Source organism: Asterias amurensis, chromosome 22, assembly GCF_032118995.1.
Source record: "Asterias amurensis chromosome 22, ASM3211899v1".
In the NCBI taxonomy this organism is placed as follows: domain Eukaryota; kingdom Metazoa; phylum Echinodermata; class Asteroidea; order Forcipulatida; family Asteriidae; genus Asterias; species Asterias amurensis.
Window position 1 is genome coordinate 4,481,047 of NC_092669.1, and position 12,104 is coordinate 4,493,150.

At 39.6% G+C, this 12,104-nt stretch overlaps 1 protein-coding gene across 1 annotated transcript; it reads right to left on the reverse strand.

The window, feature by feature from the left end:
• Nucleotides 1-22: 22 nt before the first annotated feature.
• LOC139953888 (uncharacterized) lies at nt 23-12,018 on the reverse strand. The gene is made up of 6 exons (XM_071953488.1): nt 11,935-12,018; nt 9,126-9,365; nt 8,433-8,567; nt 4,658-4,714; nt 3,918-4,361; nt 23-2,279 (listed from the first exon to the last, which is right to left on the reverse strand). The coding sequence occupies exons 2-6, from the start codon at nt 9,335-9,337 to the stop codon at nt 2,048-2,050; spliced, it is 1,080 nt and encodes a 359-aa protein (XP_071809589.1). The 5' UTR covers nt 9,338-9,365; nt 11,935-12,018; the 3' UTR covers nt 23-2,047.
• Between the last annotated feature and the right edge of the window lie 86 nt (nt 12,019-12,104).

Consider the following 12,104-nt stretch of genomic DNA (forward strand, 5'->3'; position numbering starts at 1 on the left):
AAAAAAAGGCAGACAGGAGACCTGCATGCAAGTGACTATAAGGGGGTGAAAAAAAGTAATGGAACATTCCCCTCTCGTTGCTTATTTATATTTTTAAAAACACCATGCACAACCTCTGGGCCAAATTTCATAGAGCTGCTTAAGCATAAAGTATTGCTTAACAATTATCTACTATTAGCAGAAATGAGCAGGATACCAGTCACAACTTGTGATTGTGACATCGTAGTTTGGCTGGTAACCTTATTCTAGTAAGTGTTGATTTGTTATGCTTAGCTACTATTTGTACTTAAAGCAGCTCTATGAAATTGGGCCCAGGTAGGGGTTACCAAAAACAACAGCAACAAAACTAACACTGATTAGCAAAACAAGTGTGCCATTTTGCTTCCAGAATAAAGGAGATAGATTCACAGCTTCATACATTTTTTAGTTTTGTTTACAATTTCTATTGCTCTGTCTCGTCCAAGACACGTCTCCTAAAAACTATTTAATACAGACAAATAAAAATACGATGATAATCAAAAGAACAACACTTTTAAAGTGTTTAACTAACAAAATAGTTTAATAAGTTTAAAAAAATCAAACACTTTGGTTTCACATCTACTTTGCTCTAGAGAGCATCTTAAAAGTCACGCATAGACTTTGCGCAAAGAGACGTTAACTGTAGAGTATCGATTGATAAGAGTCGGCATTCCGAGCGATCAAGTGATCCAACTGACCGGTCTAAGATTCACCCTCCGGAATTCTTAACCTATCCAATTATTCCTACTGTTCCAAGCAAATATGGGGGAGCTATATATTTTTTTTTTAAAGGAAATTCGCCAGACAAACAAGGCCTGAAGGCCACTTCAGGGTGTGGGCTACATTTTGTTGTTCTTCCAGGGGTCGTTGCCACCTACTCCAAGGGCTGAAACAGGGTTACCCCCTTAACAGTCCATACAGATGTAGGCTTGGGTATCATCAATCAGAAGCCTGGCTGGTAGAAAGCACTACCTCCCCAACTTTACGGAGCAAGTGTCACGACCGGGATTCAAACCCACACTCTGCTAATCAAACACCAGAGCTTGAATCCGGTGCTCATAACCGCCAGGCCACCGAGTGCGACTAGTGTAGTTTTCTTTTGCTATGTTTTCTACCTATGTTATTTTGTTTTTCTTCTTCATTGTAGAGCGCCATAGAAATGTTTACTGTTATTATTATTGCTGAAGAAGCGCTACTTCATGAGCAAAAGATTAACATTAGTGGATGGTTGAAAATTAGCTCGACAAACCTTACAGGGTACATAATCACAGGGGAGAAAAAACAAACAAACAAACCTAACACAAAAAAAATCTTTATCTACACTTAAAGCCATTATACACTTTCGGTAAACAGTATTGTATAAGTCCCACACTTCGTGTATCACAACTTATAAATAAAATAACAATCCTGTGGAAATTTAGGCTCAATCGGACATCGGAGTCGGGAGAAAATAACGGGAAAACCCACTCCTGTTTTCGCGCGTTTCGCCGTGTCATGATATGTGTTTATAACAAATCCGTAATTCTCGTTAACGAGAATTTATATTGTTTTACCGTTTTCTCAAAAAGTAAAGCATTTCATGGACTAATATTTCAAGAGAAGTCTTTCACCATTACCTTCTGTAAACCCTGTAAATTATTTGTAAATCTGTGAACTTTTTTTTTTTTTTCTGTACCGAAAGGGTCCAATGGCTTTAAGTAGAGAAAAACTTGAAACAACTTTACTCTTTGTTTCCACTGCCTTAATTTATTAGTTTGTTGTCAGTGCGTAATCGTTGTATCTAGCATGAAACTGCTGTTTTCAATTTAAACAACAGGTTGTCCACAAGTAGGCGAGTTGTACAACGGACAACAAAATCAATGAATATTAAATTTTGGAGTCGAGTTATATTTTTGCACTTGCACATAGTATCCAACAGACAACTTTATTCCCATGGTTGTGCAATTTTGCAGGGCCCTTGAAATAACGTTCAAGGGTGCGATGATAATACAGTGTGCTGCTCATGGGAATGAGGTTGCAACCCTGGGCTCTATTCTGCTACCTGCTCAGGCACTTCAGTTTGTTCAACCTCTTGCTCAGGGGGGCTATCCATTGGAAAATCACCCTCAATCTGCCCCTGGTTTTCTTCGGGGAGTTTGTTGTCGTTGCTGTCATTGTGATCGTTGTTGTCATGGTGATCAGTGTTTTCATGATGCTCATTGTCGCTCTGATGAGGATCCGCTGAAGGTGAGGCACATTTGGGACTTCGAGATCGCGACGATCTGTAAATAAAAATGTACAAATATTTTGACTTGTAAGAAAATAAAATCAACAACTATTACAATAATTATAAGTCGCAGCTTTATTGAAAATATTATAAGTCGGAGCTTTGTTGAAAATATGAAAGATGAATTCAGACCTTACAAGATATGTACAAAAATATATCATCCTATATAATAATTGGCATTAGAGTAACCCCACAAAAAAACCCCAATAATATTAAAAATAATATTACAATAATAATGACAACTAAGAGGAAACTATAATTAAAACAATAATACAAAGTAAAGGCAACTATTGTTCAAGTAAGGCATTAATAGAATCCGATGAGAAAACAAAGCTTAATCAATAAAGCTTTTGAAGAAACCTATAAACAACAAAGGGAGTTGATACACATACAAGAATTACAAGGAGCAAACCGCGCTTCTCCATTGAACAAGGCTTAATAACTAGAGTACAAAGTCTAACCAGCCAGCCGTCGATTTCACAAAGAGTTAGGACTCATCTTATCTCGAGTTAGGACGAGTAACTCGTCCTAACTTGGGATTAATCTTAAGGTCTGCATGCTACAGTGCAGGGTTGGGACTCGTCCTAAGTCCGAAGATTAGTCTTAAGTTAGGAAGAGTTTTGTGAAATCGACGGCAGATACATGTAACTTCTTGAGAACAGACTAGCAGTTTCAATATGCATTATACATTCATTATGAATCTTGCATAAACAAATGTTTGCAAAATGTGTCTTATGTGGACCTTTAAGACGCTCCTTAAATCAGCCAGATCAGTGTTTGAGGAAAAGACCATTAACAAACAGTGAATGCAGTACACAATGCAAGTTGCAACAAAAAACAACATGTTTATAAAGTTCATAAAGAGGGTTTGGGTTAACTCATATAGTTATATATAAGAACAAGAGGGCGCACTGCCCTATATACGCAACCCTGCATGCGCGCATGTGACAATTTTCGAAGTTGACAAAACAGCTTCGCACAGCGTGTCCATTTTTATCATTCTCGTTTTATCGGGGCCTGTGTGACCCGGCCTATAAATGTATTGGCTAATTTGTTGGTATTGAGCAACATGCATGCATGTTGCACACAATATCTATTGTTAAATATGCCCTTTGGAAAATGGAAATGTCCTTGACCTTTTAACATGTTTAAAGGGTCTATGTAACGTTTGTAGGACAAAGAACACAATGTCCACAGATTTACACTAAACTTACACAGTTTGAAGATAATTATAGTAGAAAGCTTCCCTGAAAATATTACGTGCTGAGGTGCTATAGTTTACGGGAAATGAGTAAAACAATGTCATGAAAATAATTTTCTTCTCATGAGACGAAAATTATTTTAATCATTTACAAATGTATTTTCATGACATTGTTTTACTCATTTCTCGAAAAACTACAGCACCTCAGTAAGTAATATTGGAAGGGAAGCTTTCCACTATCATTATCTTCAACCCTGTAGGTTTAATGTAAATCTATGGACATTTTGAAAAAGTACCCAAATCCCTTAAAAGATGAAATTCCATCTGTACTTGTTCAAACCTCAGTTAATAAAAGCACACAAACGCATCAAACCTGTGCATCTAATGAAGTGTTGCTACTATGGCAGCAACAGAATACGATTCATAACCTACCTCTCTTTGCGATCTTTAGAGCAGCTTCGTGACCTATTCCTCGAGTGTGACCTTGAACGTCCACGATGAGATCCAGATCGCGACCTCGACCGATGATCCTTTGACCCTGACCTTCGCTCCGCTGACCTAGACTTCCGCTCACCTGACTTGGATCTGCGGTCAGGTGACCTTGATCTGCGGTCACCTGATCGTGATCTGCGATCACCTGACATGGATCTGCGATCACCTGACCTGGACATGCGATCACCAGACCCTGATCTTCGATCACCTGATCTGGATCTTCGATCACCTGATCTGGATCTTCGATCACGAGATCTGGATCTTCGATCATGGGATTTTGATCTGTGGCCACCCGATCGTGAGCTGTGAGATCGTTCAATAGACCGCGACCTGGATTTACGGGAGCGATCACGTGATCTAGAGCGTGACCGGCGACTACGGCGACTGTATTTAGAGGAAAAAAAAAATGCAAATTAAAAAGTTTCAAATAACAGTTCTAGATGAAAATGTTCAAATCTCAAATTAAATTTGTGTCTGTTTAAAAAAAAACGTTCACTTTCGAGCTTTTTTATTAGAAAACTTTAAGTGTCCATTTTGGAGTCCTTCGAATCAAAGTAGATCAGAAAACATTTTATTATGAGAAAATATCATAACTTTTTTTTCATCAGATAATAAGGCGATGACATTTCTCATCACTGAACACAATAGAAGGGCTCAAGAGGAATTGAGGGGATACTTACGGCCTTCTCTCTCGACTGCGACTACGAGATCGATAATTCCGTGGCGGAGATCCATATCTATGACAAAATAGTAAAATTCATGATGACTTTTATGAACTCGTCTTAATATCGATGAGTAAATTGGTCCTCTGAAAACCGCTAGACCGTGTCTGAATCAGTGATGGCAACAAACAATAAAGAAAAAGACATTGAAAGGCAGTGGACACTATTGGTAATTACTAGAAATAATTGTAAGGCATAAAAACTTACTTGGTAACGAGCAATGGAAAGCGGTCGATAGTATAAAACATTGTGAAAAACGGCTTCCTTCTGAAGTATCGTAGTTTTTGAGAAAGAGGTAGTTTCTCACTCAAATATTAAAAGCCTTTTTTAGGCATCTGAAAGAACAGCACACAAACTTGTGCACAAAGGTTTTTTTTCTCCCACTATACTCTTGCAACTTTGATGACCAATTGAGCCCAAATTTTCACAGATTTATATGCATGTCTCGTACTAGGAATGACATACATGTATATCGGAACCAAGAGTACATTCAAGCCACAGCCACTGCCGAGCAATCACATTCGGCTACGGCTGTCCTGACAACAAAGGCCTTTCCAGCAGTCTTGCCATACCCCATTTGCTGAGGCCACTATTTCAGACACAGCCGTTAATAGATAGATGTATTGCACATATAGCGTCATCGACTGCCATATTTGATGATAAAATATGAAAAAGTGCACGCGTGTACGCGCTGCGCACAACTCCCGGCCAATGATAGCCTTTCATGCTTATTTCATCAAAGATGGTGGTCAATGACGTCATGTACAATCCATCTATTGGAGCTTTTGTTCACACAATGCGTCCTGGGAGTTTACTTGACGAGTGCAGAAACTTCCAACCTCCACTTCAGATCACAAAATCAGAAACAACAGCTTGATGGTGAGGATTTAAAAAAAACAACACAGAATCCTGAGCTCATTGTAGAAAAAAAGATACATGTATGTTACAAAATCTTTTATGTCGATCATTGCTTCTCTCTGACTGGAAGACCAGTAAGTTCTAGAAAGCACACAGTACTTCACTACAAACGAACATAAACACCGTTCCGGCCAGTCTAGTTGGGGATGGGGGGGGGGGGGTTAACATTTTATGCTTGGTTGACCCTTGACTACTGTTAGTATATTTTACTGTAAGTGAAGTTTGCATTGACTTTTGTTTGAGCTTACATGTAAATGTAGAATTCAGTGGACCGAAGCATCTCAAGTGTCCACAAAATGGATCCCAGCCAAAAGTTGCACACATGTATGTTTATTATTAAACAAATTTCTTCGCATAGTTTTGCATAATGAAAAGAGGTACATTAGCGCTAGAAAAGTTGGTCCATCAGGTAAAACCAAATGGTGCATGTAGTGTAAAGGGTAACAGCCAACACATCTGTTGATATAATTTGTATTTTGTTTATTTGATTACACATCCTACAGCACAGTTAGCGCCAAAAACAGGATGAACCGGAAACAAGAAGAAATGTTCAGTTTTAGATGTGGGAGGAAAACTCCAAAAGGGAGAAAACCCACACAATCAGGGCCAAATTTCATGGCTCTGCTTACCGTAAGCACAGAATCTGCGCTTACAGAAGCAAGGAATTCTGTGCTTACGTCGAGCGTATTTGACAGGTTAGCGGCAAATTTTGGCTTCTGCGCGTGCGTGCTCCACATTACTAGGTATTCTACGCTTACAAGGCTAGCGCAGAAATTTGGCACTTGCACATAAGCGGGGAATCGTGATCGTAAGCGCAGAATTCTGCGGTAAGCAGAGCCATCGGGCCCTGGTAGGGACTTAAAACCCAATCCACATGCAAGGCTCCGGTCTGAGGTGGGATTTGAACCGCGGTCCAAGGCAATGGGAAAGAAACCACTGAGCCATGTCGAACCTGATGTAAAGACTTGTACCTGAACCTGAACATTGCGATTAAAATAAAAAAATAAAAAAATTCAGGGAGGGGGGGTTCTGGCCTTGACGGAACGGTGTATATCTAATAACAAACCTGCTGTGTTAGTCATATGTCACCAAAACCTGGACTACAAAAAAAATCAAACCAGGGCAGCCTCAGGTGCAAGACTTAGTTTAAACAAAAGCACTAACCACCACCAGCAAATTGCAGCGAGGAAATTGGAGGAATTGACGACAACATTGAGTGCTGCGATGAAAATCCGCTGTAAATATCGGACCGATTTTCAGAGGTGTATTTCTTCAATTTCTTCGGTGTGTAGAAATGGTGGATGTTTGGTTGGTTGGTTGTCCGTTAATTGGTGTGCGGATTTGTCAGGCGCCCAATTGGGAATTGGAGCCCAAATGGTAACCCTCGGTTGATGAGCGCTGAATTGGGTGTGACCGTTAACCAGCTGCAATGCATGCTGGGTGGAACACTGCCCGTTGGTTGGTTGGTTGGTTGTTGGTTGGTTGGTTGGTTGTTGGTTGATTTGTTGAGTGATGATGAAGGGTATAGAGACCAGGGGTCAAGAGTGTTGACCGAGTGCGCTGATTGGACAAGAATGGTCACATGGCGGTGAGAATGGGAGATGATTGGTTGAGAAGGTTGTTTCATTTTCGATTCCCTGTGAGGTCAGCGGGATTAAATCAAATTCCATGTTTAGGAAAAAAACAAAAACAAAATACAAAATTTTAAATCTCGCCTAAGAAATAAAACGCTAAATTTGGCCTTAAATGTACATTGTAAACTTATGTGCAAAATAAGTTTTGAAAAATGTAAACATCATTAAAGATGCCTAGTATAAAAAACGATATTTGTTCATTTTCAACACATTTTCAAAAAAGCAACACAAAGCAACGGGAGACTTTTGGGACGATAGAGGGCGCCCATTCACCGGTCCCTTTCCATCGTTCCCAGCAACGAGAACAACAGGAGGGTATCGGTGAGTGGATGCCCACTAAAGACACATTGCACAGTGCGCAGCACACTTGCACCCGCGCCAATTTGGGGGTCAAAACAAGCACAAAAAGATGGTACATGTGTTTACTCCCGCATTGGTACGTAAACACGTGTACCATCCTTTTGTGCATGTTTTGACCCCCAAAATGTTCGACAGGGGACGCGCGTGTATGCGCACTACGCGCTGTGCATTGGGTCTATAGTCTGCTCTCAGAAATCAACCGTTTGAAAAAAAAAACTATTAACAGATGTATCTATAAAGCCTAGCAAACTGCCACAAGTATTTTATATTTTTGGGAAAAAAATGAAGTACAGGAACTTCGACCAACTCAAATTGCAAATACTTTCTAAAAATATCTGTTGAGCTATGCTGCTATTCCTACTAAACCTTTTGGATCTATTTCTGGCACATAAAATATCAAAAGTTACAACCTAGAAAGCCTAGCTAAATAGAAAAGCAACAGAACTACATGTACTTGGTTTTAAATACCAGCAGAAGTGGCCATAAATTATGCAATTGTGAAAGCAACTCTACATGTTTTATGTCTAATTTCTCCCTCAAATATTAATAGATCCCAGTCCTGATGCATTATACTATGCATCTTAAAAGCTCACAAAGTTGTGCAACAAGGGTGTTTTTACTTTCTTTATTCTCATGTTGGGATACACCGAGCATGGAGGAAGAAATGCATCCACGCTCCAAGTGAGAATACTGGTCTTTGACAAAATGAAAATGATTTCAAGTGCTTGTAAGTACAGGGCACTGTCTAGTTAAAAGGCAAGTTCATCTTTTTGTGGTTGGGCTTGTTTACTTGTATGCGTTTTTATTTGTGTAGATTTTACCTTCCGCCACCGCCACCACCATAACCACCACCACCACCGTAGCGGGATCGGGGTGGCCCCCCTCCATATCCACCTCGGGAACTCCGCCTCCTCCCGCTAGCCATCTCTACTCGGACACGACGTCCACATATCTTTCTGTTGATGTAAAAAAAAATATTATAAACTCGGTAAACAAATTAATGAATTTAATAACAAAAGAATTGGGGTTTAAGAAAAATTACCTACGACCAACGACCATGCCAAACTGTAAGTAACTTATTAAATGAAACTGGGCAAGACCCATAAGCTGGGGCGGTTCACAATAAAAACGTTCTGATACCGTATTGAGGACATTGTCAGTATCAATGTTGGATAGTTGTTTGTTTTGAACATGTATCAAAATATTGTGATAAAGACGATATTCATATAGACGATGTGACCTATGTTTACATTCAAACCGCCCTCTGTTGATAAAACACTGTATATTTCATGTGTCGCTGGGCAAAAAGACGCTTAGTCATGGTAAAATTGCATACACTTTCTTGCTGGCTGCCAAAACAAACAGGTTTTGCCCAGCAGTATGCGCGCGACTCATGTTATGGTTTTCAAGTGACGTCAGAGGTCACATCATCTATACACAGCTTTTAAGAGAACAATGTTAGTAAGGTTTTAATGTTAGTACAGTGTTTTTGTGACTGGATATCCAGTGTTTACCTTCCATCGAGCCCTCTCGCAGCATCTTCAGCGTCCCTCGGGTCTTGGAACTCAACGAAGGCAAATCCTGCTGGGTTTCGAGCAACCCAGACGTTGACGATTGGCCCATAGCTCTCGAAGGCCCTCTCTAGTTCGTGTTTAGCCGCTCCGGATCCAAGATCCCCGACGTACAATTTGCAGTCCAGAGGTCCTTGATCTCGCCAATGAGACATTGTCTGATTTGTTGGAGGTTAGAAGTACCTGAAATCAAGAAAGGAAATGAGTGAAGTTAAAGAATGTAGATATTGAAGTTTTAGGCAGAAAATATTGCTTTTTGTTTATTGGTCCAGAGACTAACATTCGGATTGGTACAATTTCCGTGGCAAAATTTCATAAAGCGTGAAACCACAAAAAGGTGCTTAGCACAGAATAGTATTGCTAAGCAGAAACAGGCTACTCCTACCGTACCAGCTCAAATTACATTAAATTTGCATTTTTGTGGCTGGTGCCCGACTGGAAAAGACTCCGTATGGCGCCACCACTTGTTCATTCGATATGACAATATGAAATAATCTAATTTACCTTAAAAGACAATGAGATATCCCTGATATGTTTTGTAAAAAATGGTGGAAAAGTGGTAGCGCCATAAAAAAAACCAAAAAAAACATCATCAACATTAAAGGATTTGGGTACTTTTTCAAAATGTCCATAGATTTACATTAAACTTACAGGGTTTGAAGATAATGATAGTGGAAAGCTTCCCTTCAAATATTGCTTACTGAGGTGATGTAGTTTTTGAGAAATGAGTAAAACAATGTCATGAAAATGCGTTTGTAAATTATTAAAATAATTTTCGTCTCATGAGACGAAAATTATTTTCATGACATTGTTTTACTCATTTCCCAAAAACTACAGCACCTCAGCACGTAATATTTTCAGGGAAGCTTTCTACTAGCATTATCTTCAAACTGTGTAAGTTTAGTGTAAATCTGTGGACATTGTGTTTTTTGTCCTACAAAAGTTACATACACCCTTTTACACAGAAAACCTTTAAACAAATGAAAAACTTTAAATTTAATTAAATTAAATATATTAATTGAAAGTAAGGCGCCACCACTTTTTCATTCGATTTGAAATAATATACTATACAGTATCTTATTTAGGCCATGAGAATGAAAATGATAGATTTGCGTCCACCGCCCACATGCTCTGAAAGCTACCGCCGAAAAATTTCATTATTTTCACAAAAAAGACTCTGCATCACAAATGTTCAAGTTCAAATCATCGAACAAGGGTAAAAGTTTATATTTACGCATTTTACTAGTAGTACTGTACAAGGCTGCAGGCAGACATTCCGCCGTGATCGTGATTGCGATCCCGATCGTTTTATTTCCAGTAAAACACGCATCTGCTCTGCTGTCGTTCATCTGTCGAGCGCAATCAACAAATTTGCGCAAAAACATTCTGCGCAATTGTTAATTTGCGCTATGCAGAATAGGCAAATTTGTGTTTCGAGCTCCAGTTTGCGCAATTTGAAGATTGTGCATCTTCGTGTGCAAAATAATGAATAATGAAAAATGAAAAAAAGCCCCACGTCATTTCAAAAATGCCTGGATGCAAATCTAAAACTTTCATTCTCATGGCCTTAATACTCAATGATACCGCAATGACAATGACATATCCCTTTTTGTTAAAAATGAGTGAAAAAGTGGTGGCGCCATACGGAAAGTTATCCGAAAGGAAAAACATTGAAAAATGAATACATCCAAAATAGCAAATGCAGCAAATCAGGATTTTTTGGGGTACAAACAACAAGCATTAATAAATACCTTGGCCAATTTCAAGTCTCTGATTGGTCAAAACCCGGTCACGTGTGAGAGTGTTAACGGTGGTATAGCGACCGGCTTTGGAAAATAGCGAAAAAGTGGCCACTAAATCAGCAAACATTGTGTAAACCTTGCGCGTTGCACTGTTATCGCACGCTTATTTATATCCCTGTTAGTTTCATTGCAACTTCGCGCAATTAGGCGTACGCGCGCTGAAAATGTATCAATTTTGAGTGCGCGCCTGTAACATGTGCGCGCGTATAAACTGACGCCGAGCTCATGCGCGCGTTTGAATGCACAAGGAACAGCTATCGTCCAATCATTTGCCTCCTTTGACCCCAGTGAAGGCGCTGAACAGATCATTATTTAAAAGAGTCACTGGTCTCAAAGATCAGTAATGTGATTAACGCACTAAAGAGATGGGAACCATCAAAAGCTCAAATATGGCCACTGAAGTCTGAACATGTCTGGAAGTACCGCCGAGAGAAAAGTCACAAAATTTGGACAATTTTAGCCGTTGAATTCGCTAAAAAAGGTATTTATTAAAGGGAATAACAGTGTTCGTACCCAATCTTCACTGCGTGGTAATGACCTTGGTTGGTGGCTGGCGCTGTTAACGGACCTCGCCTCCGGCTCGGTCCGTTAACAGCGCCAGCCACCAACCCGGTCATTACCGCGCAGTGAAGACCGGGTACTCGCACTGTTATTCCCTAATTATAATATTATAATATAGACACGCTTCTTGCAATGCACGCAAAACCCACTATAGCGAGACAAGTCGACACCGACTCCCACCATCGATTGGACGAGTCGACCTGTGACAAAGACAAGTCGACTTTGCACTTGCGAAAGCTAAACCACTAAATACTCAAGGATTTCCTTCCATAATAGTCACAAAAAAACATCAACCCATATCACTTAACTTTTGTCAAACATAGCATCTTAAGAAAAATAACTTTTTGTGTTTAACTTTCAAAATAAAAGACGTAAAAGATCAATTTTACCCTCTTTCTCTTGCCGAAGCTTCCACGCACGCAATTATATTTACCGGGTACCAGGGGCTTTACAATGTTCCCTTTTTTCAGGGGCTCGAACGCTTCGCTGGTTTACTGTAATTGTCCATTAATGCATGCTATGGTACTGAGTGATAGTAAATCGTTGGTTTGCTTTCAAC